The sequence below is a fragment of the Bos mutus genome, chromosome 25, assembly GCF_027580195.1.
Source record: "Bos mutus isolate GX-2022 chromosome 25, NWIPB_WYAK_1.1, whole genome shotgun sequence".
In the NCBI taxonomy this organism is placed as follows: Eukaryota; Metazoa; Chordata; class Mammalia; order Artiodactyla; family Bovidae; genus Bos; species Bos mutus.
Window position 1 is genome coordinate 26,145,417 of NC_091641.1, and position 22,060 is coordinate 26,167,476.

A 22,060-nucleotide genomic window follows, 5' to 3' on the forward strand; every position below is an offset into this window, starting at 1 on the left:
CAAGATTCTCCATATTCTATGGTCAGACTCTTTACCCCTAACCCAGCAGCCAGATTCACTGGGAATGCTGAAGTCCGGGGATGGACCACCTCTTTAGGTACTTGCTGACATGCAGAAAGCAGAGATAAGGTGCTGGAGTTTCATGTGGGTAACACTCACCAAGCTTGGTCATGCCTCCCCTTCCCACCAGCATCACTACCCAAGCACAGACACTCACTCATTCAGAAATCCTATTTGCATCTACAAAGGCTGTGTCCTCTTCTGTGTGCTGAGGATACAGCAATGAGCAAGTGCTTTAGTCTCTGCTCTCTTGCAGACAATCACCAAGTGATCAGAGAAATCAACAAGGTCATTTGAGATGATAAACGCTAAGAAACATAAAATAGGGGTGTCCTGGATGAAAAATTGTGATAAAAGTGGGTTGGCATGGAAGGCTTCTCTGAAGGTGCACCATTTGATTTAAGATCAGAATGACCACAGGAAAAAGGTGAAAACCTGGAGGAAAGTATTCTGGGCAGGAGGATGTGGTGTGACAAGCTTGAGGCAGGAAAGAACTTGGAATATGGATAAAGATGCAAGAAGTGTGAGTGGGAAAAAGAGTGGGTCCTGGGTGAGACCAGAGAAGCAGACAGAGGCCAGATTATGTAGTGCCTTTCAGGTCTGAAGATGGTGTTGATGTTACAAGAGAGGTGCTAGATGAATCCATCTCCCAAGGCAGAAAAATAACTCAAAGCCGATGCAGTCCTGGGAGGTAGAAACTGCGTTCCACGGATCCATGCATCCACGCATCAGACCATCTGTCCATCTATTGACACCTCTGTCCAATCCTCTACGCATGCATACATCCAACACTCATCCATTCAATGACTGATCTGGTGATGACTCTGAGTTAAACCCTATTCTAGGAACTGGGGAGGCAAAAGCACAATTAAGCATAGGATTTGTGGCCTAAGTGACCTGGATTCAGTGTTGGGCTCTTCTGCTTCCTAGCTATGATCCAGAAAATGATTGACTCTCCATAGGCCTCAGTTCTCCAATCTGTAAGATGGGACTAATGCCACAACTTTATTAGGAAACTGGCTTGTTATTGGTTTATTACTAACACAGGATTAGAAGGAATCACTAATTAGGGTAAAAAATGAAAAGGAATAGAAGTTCTACTGTAAAGAAATACCAAGGCTCCAGGTTGGTTGGTGCACTGATATGCACCACCCTGGACCTTCTCCAGGCACAGGGCGAGCTTATCTTTGGGGTCCTTCAAGGCACCTTCTCCTCCATTTCCAACTAAAAGTGTCAGAGCAGGAATAGAACCCAGCAATGGTGCGGCCAGAGGCAATGTTGTGAGAGAGTCTTTGGCCTCCTACCTCAGAAAACTGAAGTCTCCCAAAGTCGCTGGGTGGGCTGGCGATCTTGAAGACTTTCTTCGGCATCACCCATGTCTCCAGGGTCTCGAGTTTGCTCACGGCCAGGTTTGTAGCATGATGCTTGATCAGAAAGCCCTGGAAACGGTCAGCAAGGAAGTAGAGGTGGACAGAGGCTGGGTGGCCCATTGGATAGTACCTGAAAAACACGCACAGGCTCACGCGAGCTCACGGGTCAGGACTGGGTGTGAGTCGGTCACGATGGGGCTCCTCACCCATCATGCCGATCTTGTTCCTAAGATAACCCCCACTTCATACAAAGCTCACTGCATTCCTGAAGGCTGTTCCCGTGTTTCTAGGATCTCAATAACTATTAACAATAACTTTTCTGCTGATCATACATGTAAAACATACTGACTGTATGAAAGCACAATTATGAAAATAAAATGTCTACTTTGGATGCTTCTTCCACGTTGCTGTCCTTCAGTTGCTAACAACAGCTGACTAACAAGTTGTGTCCAACTCTGCGCGACCCCAGGGACTGCAGCATGCCAGGCTTCCCTGTCCTCCTCTACCTCCCAGAGTTTGCTCAAGTTCACGTCCATTGGGTCCATTGATGTTATCTAACTGTCTCATCCTCTGCTGCCCCATTGTCCTTTTGCCTTCAATCTTTCCCAGCATCAGGGATAGATGATGTCAATTCACAGATATATTCAGTGATCCTCCAGTGCTGGGTACTGAGAAGCGACAATGGTGTGCCAACAATGTCATCATGACATATTTCCTTTCAGTCTTATTTTCTATGCACATATTTACATAAATTCTCTATAGCTGGGATCATAATATACACACTGGCTCTATCCTGGTTTTGCTTCATCGTATTTCCTGATCATTATCATGTCTTTGAATAGTCTCTGAAAGCACGATTTTTTTGTGTGTGTATACATTATTCCAGTGTATGTAATACCGTGACATGGAACTATAATACCAAAATATGGTTTTATAAACAGGGAAAGTTCCCCATCATTGAGTGTTCAACTTGTTTCTAATTTTTTTTTGCCATTCTAAACAATGCTGCGGTAAGCATCCTTGAGCAAAAATGTTTTGGGAAACATCTTTCTCCCTCTCTAATCTCCAAGAGGCTCTTGATGTCTGCTGTGTAAGTTTATCAGAAAGGTTGTTCCGATTTACACTCTCACCGTCCTTTTCACCAATGCACTGGGTATGATGCTTAAAAAGTATTGCCAATCTGAGATAAATACATACATAGACAAATAGCATGTTTTAAGATGCAGGTCTTTGATCCACAAAGGGGCTGAAAGGGGCAGGGAAGCTAAACAGATGCCCAGAGGAGGAGGGGGGAGAACAGACAGAGAAGGAAGGACGAGCGTGGACAAGCCTAGGTCTCTGTCCTTCCCAGCTGTAAAATGAAAAGCTGCCGGCTTCTGCACTGTGTGAGGTGCAGGGCACTTACAGGATGCTTCTGGTTCCAGCATTCCACAAATCACTGTCCCGCTCACTGCCTTCCCTCTGGTCCTGCCCTGGAGTTTAAGTCTTTACCTCTGATTATAACAGGGAAGCTGCCTTCCTATGTTATGCATCTCCTGAAATCACTGCCTTGTTATCAGGTGCCTCCGGGGCTCTGAGCAAAAAGACCTGCCCCGTCTTCAGACTGCTCACCGCACATTCCCGGCCCTCGCAGGTCCACTTGGGTCTGGACTTTGGAAGCAGAAAACCCTCCCTGTGCTGCAGAACTTGCTGCCATGATGGAATGTTCTACATCTGCACCATTCAGCCCAGTAACCCTAACCACTGCTGACGACAGAGCTCATGACGTATGGCTGGTGTGGTTGAGGGACCGCACTTTAAATTTGAGTTCATTCAAACTTAAATGTCTCCTTGTGGAGACAGCATAGATGGTGCTGTGAAGGTGTCCTGGGGTTGCCTGCATTGATGTCCCCAAACTGTCACTTCTTCTGTCTCTTTCCCACGTGACTTGGTGGGTTTCCTTGCACCAGTGAGGTGAGTCTATTTCCCCCTTCTCAAACCTGCTTGGCCAGCAGGAGATGAGGTATGGTGCCAGTTCTGAGCCCGGATCCCAGGTAGGCTTGCACATTTTCCATCCCCTCTCTTGCTCCTCTGTGATCACTGTGAGAGCACAGGTGGGCTAACACGTGGGAAGGTGAGATGTTTGGAGCAGAGCTGAGCCACCCCAGGTATCCCAGACGAAGCCTTCCTAGACCCACCAACAACTCCCAGCCAAGGGCAACAGAGCCTCCCTTCTGACCTGCCCCTGGCTACAGAAGCGGAAGAGATGCCAGCAGAGCCTAGGAATACTGCTCAGCTCATGTGCAACCTTAAAGGCTCTGTAAATGCTTATTGTTTCAAAACACCGACTTGGGGCTAGTTTGTTATGTGACATTATTACAATGGATAAATAATACACTGTCAGGGCTCGTTCTGGAAGGTGGGTGGACTAGTGAAAGTTGAAGAAAAGCAGGAGAAATTATTACCATGGAAGTCAAAAGAAGCAAGTGTTTCCAGAAGGGGGCAGTCAGTTGTATGGGATGCTGCTAAGGGGTCAGGTAAATAAGTGATGGTCAAGAAATCCAGGAGTTAACCTTGCATTGCCCCTGTTCCTTCTTCCAAGAAATCCTGTTTTCTCCACCTGAATCCATTCTCTACTGTCCTATGCATGGCCAGCATCCTGGTCCAAGCCACCATCATGTCTTATCTGGACTTTTGCTGGAGCTGCCTTACTTAACTTCCTCCTTCTTTTGTCTGCTGTAATGGATTCTCAGAGTAGCCATATCAGTCATCCCTTCCTTAAATACCACAAGGGGCTCTGCTTATGCTTGGATAAAACCCAACCTCCTTAGCTGGTCTACAAGGTCCTGCCTCTTTCTCTAGCCTCATTTTGTTTACCTTTGTCCCAATTCACCACCTTCTAGCCACGTGGACCTTATTTTGAAGTCCTGAACACCCTAAGCTCACTTCTAGCCCAGGGCCTTTGCACGGGACATTCTCTCTGCTGGGGATACTCTTTTCCTCTACTGATTGCATGGTGGGCTCTGTCTTATCTTTTTGGCTAAATGTTACCATCTCAGAGAGATCTTCCTTGACTGCTGACTCTTAAGTCACCAACTCACTGCTGTTACTTGAGCTTATCCTCACTGCAGAGCATTTATCTTTAGAGACTTTTGTTCTTATTGCTGTGAGCTGGGGTACTGCTTGTCTTCACACTAGAATGGGAGGACCTTGAGCTTGGGGCCTGGTCTGTCTGGGTCATGGCTGAGTGCCCAGTGCCTAACACACAGCCTGCCACATGGTAGATGCTCAATCGATACTTAAGGTTTGAGTGAAGATTCTAGAAGGATATTCTCTTGAACCCTTTGCTTCTAAGATACATCTAGGGAACCGGAAACCAGAACTGAACACAAAGTCCCTTGGTACCGACTCTAGACTGTATATGGTAATTAAGTAACTAAAACTGAGAGGAGAGTTGTAACTAGATGCAATAGAAGATGCCAGATGCAACACAATAGAACCTAAACCATGCCTCTGGTGCATTTGCTTGGCCCAAAGGTGTTTTTATTTCTTACTTAAATGAGGTGGGCATTAAAAAATTTGGGAAGCTCACACAAAAATGTGGATTTCTAATTTGTCTGAAAAAATCAGGAGATGTGATTGGCAGCTCCAAGTGTACATTCCCACAGGGCAAGGATGTGCTGCAATTCAGCACCGGGACCCTGGGGGCCCCTGGTCCATAGGATCAGTCCATCCTTAGCTAAGGACACATGCTTCCCTCCTGGCCCTAGATCACATTTGAATTTGAGGACCTGTAATAAAACACTGACATCCTTATCTCTGAAAGGGACTCTCAAGCAAACTTTCATTTTCTTGTTCCCTCCATCTGCCATTTTGAAATTTTCTGCAATGAATAAATGTTATCTTCTAATGACAAAAAAAATCAATAAACATTTTTTTTTATAAAAGTGTATACTATAGACTAGAAAGCCACAATCTGCATGAAATGTCCAGAGAAAATGAGATTTTTGAAATAAAGTTTCTACTTTTTTCCCCAGATAGCTCTGGGGTAGGAATTTACTGTCTTTTGCCTTTTGGGATAAGGGTCCTTTGTCCTGATTTATTTTTAGGCTTGTATTAATAAATATATTGGCTTTGCCCACAGCAAGGCACAGGGGTTCCATTATAATAAAAAATGAAGTAGAAGCCAAAGGATTCCAGGCCTGAGGCAACGTGATGGCTTGCTTAATCCCAAAACAAATAGCAGAAGAAAACTTCAGCAATCATAAATCACTTGGAGGTGTCTTTCAAAATTTCATCTAAGATTATTTACCTTACAAATGCTATGAAACCTGGGATTAAAACTACTCTTGAAACGATATTTGCTTTCCAAGCACCAGGCTGTGTGTCATCTCCTGGGGCCATATACTGTGGCTCCTGGGACAGGGATTCTGCCCCTGGACTAGCAGGGAGGGAAAGACATTCACTGATGACCTTGATCCTCACTGATGACCTTGACCTGAGGCCCTGCTGTTACTAGCAATGGGAGTGTTAAAGGAAAATCTGCTTTCAAATGAGGAAAGGTGAGGGGTGGGCTACTGGGGAAGCTCTTAGCCAGCTTCACAGAGGAAATGGCACCTGAGATGACCCTGGAAGCCTCGGAAAAGGTGGATTGAGTGGGGACAGTCAACAAAGGACAGCACAGAGGAACTGATAGACAGTTCATATGACCAGTGATGGAGCAAGTAGCTCACACAGCTGCATCTTAAGAATACTGGAAACTAAGATATCAACAATGGCATAAGCATTTACTAAAGCACTTCAGATATAAAATACTGTTAAAATGGGGATAATGATAATAATAATACATGACTAATAAAGTAGTTTTAGAGGATTATCCCCTTTAAACCTAACAACACCTTATGCTGTAAGGCTTATTATTATTCCCATTTTACAGATGAGGAAACTGAGGCTTAGGGAGGTTCAAGACTTGTCCAAGGCCAATAGCTAGTAAGAGTGGAGTTCAAATGGCAGGTTCTGGGTTTCTAACCCATTCTGGTCTTCTTTTAAACTAAATCAGGACCTGCAGGTAGAGGAGAGAGAAGGCTGAGGAGAAAATTGTTGCAGGCATGTGGAAACCCAGCTGATCTGCATGGGGTCCCAGTCAGGAAAACCTTCCATGTTTTCAGAGTTTTGTAGAACAAAATAGTTCCTTTCCTGTCCCCCTTCCGTTCTTGAGAGGAAGGAAGAGCAGGGCAAGGAGGGACACGTAGAAGGCTCAGAGGAGAAAGACTGATGCTAATAATTTTTTCTTTGTTGGTTAAAGAGGAAGGTGAGAGGAGGAGGCAGAGGCAGAACAAGAAAGAGAAGGAGAGTTGATTGGAGGCACTTCTGGGAGTCCATCCTCAGAAAATAATCAGAAAGGAGAATGGAAAAAAAAAAGGCTTTCTGCAAAAAGATATTCATCAGAACAATGGCAACAGGAAAGGGCTGGATTAAGCAAACTCTGGAATTTCTACTCAATGGAATACCAGCGGCATTAAAAAGGGTCATTATCATTATGGAAAGCTGCAGAGGAGCAAGGAGAGGAGGGGCTAATATTACAATGCTGAGCGAAAGAAACAGGACACGTAATCCTTGCAATTATGAAATATCTGCAATGCATATTGCTGAAGAGGAAGAGAAGCAGCCCCAAATTAAAAGGGTTTGGTAGGCTTAGGGAAACGCAGGGGAGGTGGGGGTGATGTTGAATCCTTTCCCCACCTTCCCTCTTCTTTCCAAATATTCTAGAACATTCTTTCCTGAAGTATCAACTAGTACCCACCAGTGGTAGATGAGATGATTCTAAAGGTTGCTGCTACTGCTGCTGCTAAGTCGCTTCAGTCGTGTCCGACTCTGTGCGACCCCATAGACGGCAGCCCACTAGGCTCCCGTCCCTGGGATTCTCCAGGCAAGAACACTGGAGTGGCTTGCCATTTCCTTCTCCAATGCATGAAAGTGAAAAGTGAAAGCGAAGTCGCTCAGTCGTGTCCGACTCTTAGCGACCCCATGGACCGCAGCCTACCAGGCTCCTCCGTCCATGGGATTTTCCAGGCAAGAGTACTGGAGTGGGGTGCCATTGCCTTCTCCGTCTAAAGGTTACATGAACGTTTTAAATAATGGTTCTGCCTTCCATGATGTTACTGGTTATGTTCTCAGGTCTGACAAAGATAGTATGGTTGTGTTTTAGGAAGGAGTCAATTTTCAGAGACACATGAAATGTTTATGGGATTTGCTTCAATCAAACTGATCTGGGAGGAGGGGGAAGGTGGGTGAAGGCAGAGATGAAACTGCACTGGCTGGGAGTCGGTAATCACTAGAGCTGACGATGGGAGATGGGATTTCATTTTTCTCTCCATTTGGTATATATCTGACATTTTCTAAAACAAAAAATAAAACAAAAATGTTCGGTATTTTCATGATTACTTTCCATTTAAAACAAACAGAACTATCTAATATGGTGCATAAAGCTTTCTTCTAAAATATGTATATTTAGCCTAAAGAATGAGTCCACAGAAAGGTAGGACTTCCCTGGTGGTCCAGTGGTTAAGATTCCATGCTCCCAATGCAGGGGGCTTGGGTTTGATTCCTGGTGGAACTAGATCCTGCGTGTGTGTGCGTGTGTGTGTGTGTGTGTGTGTGTGTGTGTGTGCGTGTGTGTGAGTTGCTCAGTCGTGTCCAACTCTTTGTGACCCCATGTACTGTACACCACCAGGCTCCTCTATCCATGGAATTCTCCAGGCAAGAATACTGGAGTGGGTAGCCAGTCCCTTCTCCAGGGGATCTTCCCGACCCAGGGATGGAGTCTGCACTGAAGGCAGATTCTTTACTGTCTGAGCCACCAGGGAAGCCCAGATCCCACATGCCACAATTGAAAGATAATGCATGCCTGCAACTAACACCCGGTATAGCCAAATAATTTTTTTTTTTTTAAAGAATGAGTCCACAGAAAGGAAATAAGTAGGTAAATATTAGATCTGCTATTCTGAGAAGGTAAAAGGGTTATGAGGGCTTAGACAGGAAATGCTCTGAACGCTGGGAAGTCCGCGTGGCTGACTGTTAGGGAGAAGCGTGGGGTGCAGCCGCAGCCCCCGCAGAGGAGGGCTGTCCCTCGTCCCTGGTCACCCCGCCCCTCCCGGCTCACCTGCAGCTGCTCTCCCCGGGGGCGCGCAGCGCGCCTCTGCCCGACGGAGGCCCAGGCGGGAGAAGGAGTGGTACAAAGTCAGCGTGACGTCACTCAGGCTGTGGATCCCGTCGGGCTCGTCGTAGACGTTCTCCCAGTAGGAGCGGAGGCCCGGGGTGCCCGCGGGGTAGTTCCCATACAGGTAATAGTCCAGCTGCCCGATGATTTCCTGATTCACCACAGCTTCAAACTTGCGGGCAAAGAAGGTGGGCCGGGCTGTCTGCTGTGCTCGTGGGATAAAGAGAGCTGAGTCAACCAGTGGGATGGGGGAGGTGGGGATGGAGGAGGCGAGCTCTGCGGTCCCAGCCTGTCTGGATCCACATCACCATTCAGACACCTACTGCCCTCTCTGTTCTCAGTTTCCTCATCTGTCAAAAGGGTTTTAGGATTGAACGAGTTAATATTTGTAAAGCATTGAAAGCAATGAGGGACACGGAAGTCAGCTTCATTTAAATGTCTGTGAAATAATTACATCTTAGATGATTATAGTTGGGAGGGATCTCAGAAATCATTTAGCTGGAGGTCTAGGGCAAATACCGCCTACAGAAGTATTTTAGTTGTCCGGAAGAATGTTTTAAAATTGAATTAACTGGCAACATTTTATAAGTGGAAGAGTTCATGGAAACTTTTGGCTTGTCTTGAAAAAGAAATGATCTGGCAACGGTAGGACTACGTTCCTGCATCGTAACACATAGTTAAAACTGAATAGCGGCTGTCCCTTTAGATGGGTATGGGCCTTGTGGCTCACCACAACCCCTACCACTCCCTACTGTCTCCTGGGCGTTATAATTGACTTACAGACTCAGAGGGAACACCCTGGATTTACTGATCAGAATCCCTGGAAGTGAGGCTTAGAAATCTGTACACTTAACAGGCTTCGAAGGTGATTCGTTTGCTCACTAGGGTGTGAGGACAAGGCAAATGACATCTGAGCTGGCTGCAGATCAGTCGCCTAAACAGCCTTAAAATATTCAGATTCTGGAGTCCTTCTCCAGACCGACTGAGTCAATATCTCTGAAGATGAGGTTTAGGAATCTGTATAGAAAAAAAAAAAAAGGCTCCCAGGTGATTATGCTACATGTTTGAGGGCTACTTATGTAAACAAAATTTTCAAAGGGGCTGAATGCGTAAGAGGGAAAGGGACTGATCTAAGGTCACACAGTAAGGTAATGCGAGAGCCAGGATTCAGATCCAGGGTCATGGGTTAGAGAAGTGAAGTACTGAGCACTTGTTATCTACCAGGTTTTAAACCATGGTCTGGGGCAAGATCAATAAACCTTTTCAGCAAAATGGCAGATAATAAATATTTCCAGCTTTGCACCTACTCAGCTCTGCTGTCAGAGTGTGAAAGCAGCCATAGACAAACTGGAAAATGAATGGGTCTGTGGCTGTGCTCCAGAAACAAGTCATTTACAAAAACAGGGAGCGGGCTGGAGCAGCCCAGGGGCTGTAGCTTGCTGACCTCTAGTCTAGGGCTATGGAAACAACTAAACCACAGACCCTTCCTTTGAGGGGCCTGTGATCTTGTGCAAATTTTGACCTTCATTTAAGTCTAGCATTGTTCTCACTTCAATGCATTAAGAGCAACAATAATGACAATAAAAACTGAGCATATACTATACGTAGAGCATTGCATTTTGTCATTATCTCTAATCCTCCCAATAACTCTGCAAAGCGGGTGCTATGATTCCTATTTTACAGATGAGGAAACTCAACTTAGAGAAGGGAAGGGATAATGTACAAACACACAGTCATAAGATTCAAACCCAGATGACTCTAAAACCCAAATTCTATTGACTATATCATCTTAGGATCACACTGCTAGTCAAGTGAATCTGAAGCCCCAATAACAAAAACTCTTGTTAATGTTTTGGAATATCCCATCTGCTCTCTGCTTCACAGACACCTGGGACACCCACCCCTACCCTTTCTCTGCAGTCAAGGGGTTAGCTCAGTTCCCTTATAGGAGCATTAAAAAGAGCCAGAACATGTGGGTTCAAATTCCCACTCTATGTCTCTCTAGCTATATATGTCTTTGGGGAAGTTATCCAGGGCCTCAGTTTTTCCAGTCCTTAAAATGGGTATAATAATAATATAGGTACTTAGCATAGAATCTGACACACAGTGTTAGCAGCTATTATGAGACTGTTATCACTATGCCTTTAAGTCTACTACAGGGACTTCTAAGTCTTCACTTTCTGGAGGCAGAGCACCAGAGTAAATGGCAGGGCAGCCTCCTTTTTCCTCCTAAGAATCTCTGATCATACCTGGAGCTCCTAAAAAGCACGTTTCTATGTTTATAGTTCTCGTCCTTGGAGTTATTTCCGTAAGAACTCAGAGTTCCTTACAGGCAGCAGTTTCTTGAGTCTAGACGTTGAGAAATATTCTTGATCTTTGTTTGCCGTGAATTGAAGAGCTGTGAGCATGTGACTCGGTCTCTATGTTAGCTCATCTTTATCAGGGACCACAATGTCCCCAGGATGCTGGGACTGGAATACAACTGCTGCTGCTCTGGAGTGGCCCAGGAGGGGCAGTGCACTCAAGAATTGCCCTATCTCCTTGCTCTAAATGATGAAGGTCCTTTGCAATGAGGGTGAAAGCTGATCCTCTACAAAAGAGGGAATTGTTCTGTTTCTTTTGTCCCCCTTTGAACAGGTCAAATATTCCCCTTGCCACCCCTTTCTGCTCAGCAGACCGTTTATGCACAGACAATGGAGCTAAAATGTCACCCAAGTTCACCCAACCTCAATTAACATGGGTTTGAGGAGGCCCCTGGGTAGCTTTCAGTCTTCCACCAAAAACAGGCCTAAAGAATACTCATTGCAGTAACTGCTTACATGGTGAAAGGCGTTAGGTGGGAACCTTGAGGGAATATGAATGATGGGACAAAACCCACTGTGTATTCTACATTCCACCAGGCATGGAATCAGGTTGGCAGCAGGGTCTGGTGGAAAAAGCTCAGGCCTGGACCTGGAAACACCCGTGTGGGACCTCCCACCCTACCACTCCACTACTGCATGTCCATGGACAAGTAAGTCCCCTCTTGTGCCTTGGTTTCCCCACCTGCACAATGGAGATGATTTCTACCCAGTGAAGACAATGCCTGCAGAGAACCTGGCACATAGCCTGGAACACAGAAGACCCCAACCCCATGCTTCTCAAACAGAACAGCCTCCCTGTTGCCTGGGGATCTTGTTAAAATGCAGATTCTGACTCAGCAGGCCTGGAGCAGCAGAGATTCTGCATCTCTAACAAGCTCCCTGGTGATGCTGATGCTGCTGTTCTACAGACCACACTCTGAGGAGCTGGGCTAAGAGGCTGGAAGCTCCATGGGGGCAGTTTCGGTCCTCTCGTGGTTCAGTTATGTGCCAGAGTGAGGCAGTAGGGACACTTTGGATTGGGTAATCAGCCTGGCATTCTTGTCCCTGCCCCCAACACCCTCCATCACTCCAAGTTAGCGGTTTGGGGAGCAGCATATCATCTCCACGTGGTAGCTCTAGTGACCTCAGAGTGGCCTGTGAATGTATGCTCTGGGCAGCTGAGGCTGGGCATGGGGAGGAGGAGAAGAGGAAGAATTCAGGGTGCTGGCCTGGAGGGAGCAGGAGGCGTGCTCACGTGGGATGGAAAGAGGTTGCCATCCTGAATAGGTCTGGGTCCAAGGCACCCTTGGGGCTCATGGGAAGCAGATGGACACTGGCCACCCTTCTGCCTCTCCTCTCCCCAGAGCATGAACTGCTGGGCCCTGCAGAGATACCTGCGATGGCAAGCAATTTTCTTCTTGTTACTCCTTTAAGTTCACAGAGCACGGTGGTTTGTAAACCTGGCTGCTCATCAGAACTTCCCTAAGTCTGCTACATTAAAAATAAAAATTCCTGAGCCTCACTGGAGATCAGAAGCTCTTGACTGGGGATGTGTTTGCCCCCGGTGAATATCTGGTGATATCTGAAGACATTCCTGGCTGTCATGTCTGCAGGGTGCTACTGGATCCCCATGGGGACATTAAACAGTGACATCCTGGTTGTCACAGTGGAGGGTGGGGTGCTTCTGGAATCTAGCGGGCGGAGGCCAGGGATGCTGCTTAAACATCCTACATCCCTCCACCCTAACACAGAATTATTCAGCCACAATGTTAAGAGTGCTGAGGTTGAGAAACTCTGCACTCTAACCAAGTTTGTACCCAGAAATGTATTTTAAACAAATATTTGGGGAGATTCTGATCAAAAGGCAGCATAGAGAAATGGATGCAAGTACAGCCTTTGAAAACAGATATGTTGGGCTGTGTGACCTTGCATAAAGTTTTTGATCTCTCTCTACCTCAGTTTCCCTATCTCTAAAATAATCTATCTCTGTGTCTATCTGTCTTCTGAGGCTGTTGTGGAGTAAATGAGTCGACACAGGCCAAGCGGTTAGATGGTCCCTTGCGTGGTGTTAGTGATCAGTAAGTGTTGGCTATTGTGGATGTTGTTATGGTTATCATCAACAGCTGGGGTGGGAGTGTGTGGGATGTGATGAGCTGCAGGGCTGTCTTGGACACCTGCAGATGCTGGCTGGAAGGCACAGGCAGGTGGGCTGGGTGGGCAGCTCACCTGGAAGCGGTGGAAATCCTGCGGCTTGAAGTCATTGGGGGAGCAGCCGCACCAGTCCACGATGTGCTTGTACTGGCACTTACAGCCCAGCTTGCGGTTCCAGTTGGTGATGCGCAGATTGTTGTCCACCATGGTGTCGCAGTGCGGGCTGTTCTCCAGGACCGTGTGGAAGAAGGACTGAGGGGGAGAGAAGGGCCTGGCTTGAGACCTCGCCCAGTCTTCTTCGACTGGGCTGGGGTGGGGGTCCTTCCCAGGGACCACCTGACACTGAAGAGACTCTCTTGCAGACCCAGCTGTTCTCTCTGCAAATGGAATTAGTCCCATGCAGGCCTAGCCAGAGCACCCTGGAAGTTTTGCCCAGAGTGGCATTCTGCTTAGCAGTTACTGCTCTGTTTCTCTAAGATGTCTCTTCTCAGCAGCCTAGAAACTGATTTCAAGACATCTCTTATGACCCAGTACATCCGTTCAGCAGAGAGAAAAAGTCCCTTCAGGGCTTCCCTGGAAGCTCAGCTGGTATAGAATCCACCTGCAATGCAGGAGACCTGGTTCAATTTCTGGGTTGGGAAGATCCACTGGAGAAGGGATAGGCTACCTACTCCAGTATTCTTGGGCTTCCCTGGTGGCTCAGATGGTAAAGAATCTGCCTGCAATGCAGGAGACCTGGGTTCGATCCCTGGGTTGGGAAGATCCCCTGGAGGACGGCATGGCAACCAACTCTAGTATTCTTGCCTGGAGAATCCCCATGGACAGAGGGGCCTTGCGTCTACAGTCCGCAGGGTCGCAAAGAGTCAGACACAACTGAGTGACTAAGCACAGCACAAGGTATGTCAACACATGAGGACCAGAGGAAAACATTGGGACAATTTTCTAAAAAACCCTGGACCAAAGGACTCTTGATTTTACAAACAGCTAGACCTGAAACCAAAGGGATTCAGTCTGAGATATTTTGGAACAAAGACTGAAGCCCTGGAATTTCACTCCTGGGAGAGGGACGCCAGAATCATGGACGCCCTCCTGCCCCAGTCACAGGAGGAGGGACTACAACACAGGGAGGAAAGGTGGGGTGTGCTGGGGCTTCCCGCTGTCCATGGTGCTGAAACAGACACCATCATTTCCCCCTATTCCTGAGACTGTTGGCCAACCTCTCCTAGGAATCTGAGAAAAAGGCAATGTTGAGAGTGAAAAGAGAGACCAGAGCAGAGACATATGGTTGGAGCTGCTGAAAGAGAGAGATGGGGAGAGAAAGACACACACACACTGACTTCTATTTGGACACTGTTTTATAACAACCTCAGATACCAAGGTGATATGCTTTCCCCTGCTCTCTGCTTCCTAGGGGAAGCTATTGGGGAATACGTGTCCACCTGTTGCAAACTCATGGCACAGCCTTCAGATTTCTTCTAAGTTCATCCCTTAGAGGTGGTTTGGGAAAAGGGCAGGGCAGAAATGCTGGGATGGAGGAGGTGGGATCTAATAGAGACGCTGGAATGTAAAGTGCCTGGGTGCTCTGTGGGGTAGAGGGTGGGGTGGGTGGGACAGAGAGAGCCAGCATTGGGATGCACACCTTGATTAAATCAAACAAAGTCCCAAACAGTCTCTTCTCAATGGCTGAGTGGATAAAATGAGGCTCTATCCACATCACCCAGCTGACCCTCTTGTGATGCTAAATGACATGTCTGTGAACCTGCATTTTAAGCTTGAATTGTCTAAAAGCCCAAACAGGCACATATTCTCCATCAAGCAGTGGGGTAGGTACCCGATTATCAATTGTCTTGTGTCCTTTTGTAATGATGCAGAAAAGATAATGGATGAGGAGGTTATTGGAATTGAGAGAGAAAGTGGGTTTTGCTGAAACATGATTAAAAGCTGATGACTTAACATGTATACAGAATAGCAAAACCTGACCCAGTGATGACAAGCCCATCATCCCTTAGGAGTTATGTCAGCAGTCAGCCCTACTCAGAGCTTGGCCCTGCCCCAGATGTTGGTGAGGGATGTGGAAACCATCAAATGAGATGCATTGTCTTGTTTGGCCTGGAAACACAGAACCTGAGTGGCCCTGAGATGTGGCACAGCCAGGAATGGTGGGCCATTCATGGGAGGTGTCACAGGCTTAATAGAAACAGCCAGCACTGGAGTTTTCTGAAGTTAGAGATTAGGGTGAAAGTGAACTAGAGGTCAGGGAACTAATCTAGAATCTGTCTGCCCAGGTCTGATAAGAAGGCTGCTGGCTGTTGTCAGGAGCAACACTGTAGCACTGAGTCCCTACCCATTTCCAGATGGGGCTGGGGCTGTTTCAGAATAGCCTGCAATCTTACACACAGGACTTTCTGAAATGGACTGAATGTTTGCATCCCCGCAAAATTTATAGGTTGAAACCCTAACCCTCAGGTGATGGTGTCAGGAGGTAGGGCCTTTGGAAAGTGATTGTAATGAGGGTGGGATCCACACAAATGGGATTAGTGTCCTTCCCTCACCCCTTAGGCCATGTGAGAACACAATGAGAACTGTCAGTAGGCAGTCTGCAACCAAAAAGAGAGAAAGCACCTGACCACACTGGCACCTTGACCTACAACTCCTAGCCTCCAAAACTATAAGAAGTACCTTCATTCCATTGTATCCTGTTTTGGCACTCTGAACTAAGATAGTTTCCCATCCTGAGGTCTGAAAAGTGGTGGCAGACTTCTGAGACCTTTTCAAATAGCTGTAAAAGCTAACAAGAAATAGTGGGTCCTAAGCCTTTGGCCACAATGGCTGTCAATGCAGGAGGCAGAGCAAACCCAACAATAGCCCTGGTTTGGCGATCACCAGAACTTCTGATGTGACTGATGGGGCCAAAACTACTGGAAAAGAGGGGCTGTCAAAAGTTGATACGGGTGTCTCTAAAGAAGCCAGCATATACAATTGTGCAGGTTATGCTCTGCACAACCCTGTGGGTACCATTGACATTGTAGGTATGAGAACTTTGTATTTTTTTCAATAGCAATTTTCTAAAAAATGGCAATAAAGTTGTTCTAACAAAATTAGTATATTGTGATGATTTTATGACTGATGGGAGCCAAGCATCTTGAGGAAGAACTACCTTTTTTTACTTTACACTTTTAAAGACACTGTATAGATTGCTGGTGGCAGCCTTGTGCATCTCCTCCATAAAATGACCTCCCTCCGGACTGGACGGGACCAGGGGTCCTACGGTAAGAGTAAGGTTCCTGGTAGCTGGCACAGTTCCCCATCTTCCTCTGGATGTTTGGAGGATAATGCCATGTAGCTTCACCCAAAATTCAGCATCCACTTTGCTCCAAGGGCTAGAGCCAGCCCCTACCTTTCTCAGGGACTTTTCCCCAGATACTCACCTCGGCAGGAAGCAGAGTATAGGAGTAGAATTGCTTCATTTTGGTCACCAGATCGTCAGTGGAGAACGTCACATACTCTACAAACTTCCGGTTTAGCAGGAACCAGTCTGAGCCGCCATCTACAGCAATGCCCTCTGGGATCCGCCGGTCCCCCAGGCGCCACATGTGGGCATCACACTCCAGGAAGAGCCTGTCCAGGCCCTGTTTCCGGATGAACCTGGACAAGACAAAGTCATGCTTAGCCATGAAAGAGCTCAACCCAGAGTCCAAAAGAAATGGTCAAAACTACTGTCTCTCAGGGAAGGTCTTGGCCATAAAGCCATTTTTTGAGCACTACTACACGCTCAGTGCTGAGCTAGGGGGTCTGTGTGTAGTTTCTCATTTGACCTTCACAAGTGAGGCTGGTCTCTGTAACCCTATGAGGCAGGTACTATTATTATGCCCATTTTACAGATGAAGACACTGAGGCTTAGAGCACTTAGGACATTTGCCTGCCCAGCACAGTTAGATGGCAACGATCATCTGCTACATCTGCTTCCACTTTAGAGGACTTCTGAAATCACCTTTTCATGCCACAGATGCATTGGAATTTGGTGAATACAGCTCTAGACCCTCATCTCAGAACAGTGCTTTTATTTTTAAATTTATTTTTAAAAATTAATTAATCAGTAAACTATATTTATTTACAATACAGTGTTAGTTTCAGGCATATAGCAAAGTGATTTAGTTTTATATACACACACACACACACACACACACATATTTCAGATTCTTTTGATTTACAGGCTACTGAAAGATATTGAATATAGTTTCCTGTGCTATACAGTAAATCTTTGGTTTGTTGATCATCTGTTTTACTTATAACTATCTGTTAATCCTATACTCCTAAATTTATCCCATTGCAGAATAATGCTTTTAAATACAACAAAAATACACAGTTACAAAATATTTCCATAAATACCAAAGTGATGGCATAGTAATTCACATGATTCTTGATTCATACACTATATAGAGGATTGCAAAATATTTTTAAAAACACCAAATTTATGATAATTACATGTGTTTTCTTTTTAACACATTTAATAATAAGATCTTGTAGTAGGTCTAAACACTATTGTAATTTTGAAGAAGAGGTGAGCATAAATGATATTTAGACATGGATGCATCAACTATAATGTGATTTGGGACTTATCTGCAGTCCAGTGGTTAAGACTCTGAACTTACAATGCAAGGGTCACGAGTTCAATCACTTGTTGGGGACACGACAGGAAGAATGGACAAAAAAAGGAAATATATGATTCCAACAGCAACTGCTAATACTATAATGGTTTGTTATCCTATATTTAGCTGGATCTCAATTAGCATTTAGTGAAAATTAAGATCCTTTTCTTCTTGGGCTTCCCTGATGGTCCAGTGGTAAAGAATCTGCCTGCCAATAGAGGAGACACGGTTCAATCCCTGATCTGGGAAGATCCCACATGTCATGGAGCAACTAAGACTCTGTACCACAACTACTGAGCTTGTGCTCTAGAGCCTGGGAGCCACAGCTACTGAGCCCACGAGCTGCAACTACTGACTCCTGGGCACTGCAAATTAGAGAGTAGCCCCCACTCACTGAAACTAGAGAAAAGCCCACGGAGCAACAAGGACCCAGCACAGTAAAAAAAAAAAAAATAATAATTTTCTTCCTATTCAAAGTCACAGACCCCTAAATTCTATCCATGAACCTCAGATTAATAACTCCTCCTCTAGGACACACACACACACACACACACACGTGTGCACACACACAGGATTCTTCGAGGCAGACAAGGCAAATTCACCATTCCCTAATTTACAGACACAGAAATCAAAGGTCAAAGAGCTTGTAAGGTGCATAGGGCTGTTGGGAGAGTGGACAGAGCTAGGGCCAAGACTTCTGGCCCAAACTCTCAGTTCATTTTCACTTAGCATTAATTTCACACCTACTATGTGCCAGGCACGGGCTGGCCCTGGTGGAAGGCAAGGAGAAGCAAAGATGATCCCTGCTCCTCAGGAGCTGGTTGTCTCCTTGGGAGTTTATAATTTACAAGTTTTCTGATCTTGTTGCTCTTTCAGATCATACAACATAAAATCAACCATTTAAAAGCATATAATTCAACAGCATTAGTTCATCTGCAATCGTCATCTTTACCTGGTTTCAAAATAGTTCATCACCCTTAAAGGAAACCCCCATCCTCATCAGCAGTTACTTCCTACTCTGCTTCCCTCCAGATCCTGGCCATCCATCTATGGATTTACCTAGTCTGTATATTTCATAGAGATGGAATCACACAAGGTGTGCCCTCTTCCAGCTATCATCGTGTTTTCAAGGTTCCTCCACATTGCAGCACATATTGGTACTTCATCTCCTTCTGTCTGTCTGCCTGGCATCCATTCCTTGCTTTTGTGGGAACCGCACCTTGATTTTATTTTGGACATTCACCCTCAACTCTCAGTTCACTTGGTTTGCCTCAGCCCCAGCACCAGGGGTGGGGACATGACTTGGCTTGATCAACCAGAGTATACCACCTGCTTGGCTGCCATAATTGCTTCAGGGATGGGAGAATAAGTCAAGCTGAGTCTGAGACTGGGTTCTGGATTTTTGCTGAAAAAACTAGGAAGGAAGGCTTTTCTTGGGGATTTTTGTCTGGAAGAATGTAAGCTGAGGGTTGCAGGCAGCCATCTTGTCACCATGTGGATAGAGGTTGTCTGACCATGAAGGTATCACAAAAACAAAGAGAGAAAAGAGAGAGAGAGGAGGTGCTTCTGTGGCTGCTGATGCTAAGTCACTTCAGTCATGTCCGACTCTGCGCAACCCCATAGACGGCAGCCCACCAGGCTCCCCCGTCCCTGGGATTCTCCAGGCAAGAACACTGGAGTGGGTTGCCATTTCCTTCTCCAATGCATGAAAGTGAAAAGTGAAAGTGAAGTCGCTCAGCTGTGTCCAACTCTTCATGACCCCATGGACTGCAGCCCACCAGGCTCCTCCATCCATGGGATTTTCCAGGCAAGAGTACTGGAGTGGGGTGCCATTGCCTTCTCCAAGAGAGGAGATAGACACAGACAAAGCTTCAATGACTTTGCTTGAGACCCTGGATCTTGCTGTCCCTGACTCACCGCCAGACTTGTCAGTAATGTGCTTAAGGCATTTTGGAATAGGGTTCTGTCATTTGCAATGGAAAAAGTCTGGACTAGTACATTCCTTAACGATTTCACCTTTATCACTACTGTGATGGGTGCAAATGTTCTTAGCCTCCAGGTAGAGTAGGTAGCCATGGATGTGGCACTTTAGGGCCACTTTTCCACTAGGCTGGGCTGCATCCCCCATTGCATGTCTACAGGTTTTTGTGTCTCCATGAGAGATCTCACCTCTGTCTTCACATTAGAGTTACCTGTCTCCTGCGAGACAGATGCTGCACTAGAACTGACCCAAACTTCCTCCTTTCTGCCTACCTTACAGGTACTGGAACACTGCAAGGCAGCTGCAGAGTATAGTATCTGGAGATGGCTCCACCCTGCTGGCCACGCTCAATTCTAGAAAGAATCTCTCCCACTGAGCCTCCCACAAATCCGCCAGAGGGAACTGCCTGAAACCTCACTAATAAACCCACACCCATAGCACTTTCTTCTGCACAAATAGAGGACCTGCCCCCAGACACTGGTCACTCACTGAGCACAATGGTGTAATAGATTTAATTCTTAGGAAAACTTGATGCTAGTGTGATAAAAATGGTGATTACAATGATGCTGGTGGTGAAGAGACTTAATTCTGTTAAAATGTGCTTTGCATCTCATCATAACGTGACTCTACCAGTAACCAGCTGGGTGAGTTTGTAAAATAATGACCTTGACTAATGTCCCCCATGGGAAGCTGACAAAGTTGGGCTAGGTCTAGGTTGTAAAATTAAATGCCTACAGGGATCAGACAAATAATGTAAGTGTGTGAGGTAGGCTGAGTATACGATAACAGTGTAGGTAGAATCAGCAAAGATGTAGAGAATGCATTTTCTAAAAGAATTTCAAATCCCTTAAAAAAAATTCTGATAAATAAGACATACCCCTAGGCTGAATCCAGCCCACAGACCACCAGTTGTAATAATGATGAGTTAGGTAGTCTCTAAGGTACTGTTTAGGCTGGATGATTCACAAGCTAGAATCAAGATTTCCAGGAGAAATATGAACAACCTCAGTTATGCAGATGATACCACCCTAATGGCATAAATGAAGAGGAACTAAAGGGCTTCTTGTTGAAGGTGAAAGAAGAGAGTGAAAAAGCTGGCTTAAAATTCAACTTTCAATAAACCAAGATCATGGTATCTAGTCCCATCACTTTATGGCAAACAGATTGGGAAAAAGTGGAAACAGTGACAGATTTTCTTTTCTTGAGCTCCAAAATCATTGCTGACTCTTGCTCCTTGGACGGAAAGCTATAACAAACCTAGATAACATGTTGAAAAACAGAGACATCACTTGCTGACAAAGTTCCCTACAGTCAAAGCTATGGTTTTTCCAGTAGTCATCTACAGATGAGAGAGTTGTACCATAAGGAAAGCTGAGTGCTAAAGAATTAATGCTTTCAAAATGTGGCACTGGAGAAGACTCTTGAGAGTCCCTTGGATAGCAAGGAGATCAATCCTAAAGGAAAAACAATCAATCCTAAAGGAAATCAACCCTGAATATTCATTGGAATGACTGATGCTGAAGCTCCAATACTTTGGCCACCTGATGCTGGAAAAGATCAAGGGCAATAGAAGAAGGGGGTGACAGAGGATAAGATGGTTTGATGGCATAACCGACTTGATGGACATGAGTTTGAGCAAGCCCCGGGAGTCGGTGATGGACAGGCAAGCCTGGCATGCTGCAGTTCACGGGATTGCAAAGAGTTGGACACAACTTAGCGACTCAACAACAACAAGGGACTTAGCTGTGACATTCTTAAGTCACTCTTATACCAAGGAAGAGGGTGTGGGGCAAGCACTAGATGGATGCATGGGATCCCAGAGGAGGCTGAGAACTTTTCTGAAGACACACAGGGCAGAAGCCAACCAGAAGACCCAGGTTTCCAATGTCCCTGGTCCTGACCTTTCCCTAACATTTTCTTTCCAAGTGTAAAATTCACTATCCTTAGCAAAGCCATGTTCTCTCTGGGGAGCGACCTGGTAAAAGGTTTTCAATATACCCACAATGGCACTTACTGACACCAAACTTGGCTATAACTGATTCACTGAAGGAAGACACTGAGGGAAGGAAAAGAAAATCCTATCTCGACTCTGGCGGGTGCCAATTAGATGATAATGTCCGGTGGGTACACTTAACTGTGCTTAAACCTTTAAATTTTAGATACTTTATCAAAACTTTCATGGTAATCAAGACAACTGAGGGAGAGAGAGAGAAGAAATACAGGTGGGATGACATGCAAAATTTTTCTTTCCATGGACCAGCTTTTTAATTTCATGTTCCATTAGATTGGATAACAGCATCATCTTGCAA

The 22,060-nt window shown here is 45.8% G+C and overlaps 1 protein-coding gene across 1 annotated transcript in view; it reads right to left on the minus strand.

Annotated features, from left to right (window-relative positions):
• The window catches only part of XYLT1 (xylosyltransferase 1), a 349,260-nt gene that overhangs the window by 19,598 nt on the left and 307,602 nt on the right, over positions 1-22,060 (minus strand). The window contains 5 exon segments of the mRNA XM_070363107.1: positions 1,365-1,560; positions 8,572-8,605; positions 8,608-8,833; positions 13,197-13,373; positions 16,550-16,766. Coding sequence (XP_070219208.1) covers positions 1,365-1,560; positions 8,572-8,605; positions 8,608-8,833; positions 13,197-13,373; positions 16,550-16,766 — 850 coding nt within the window.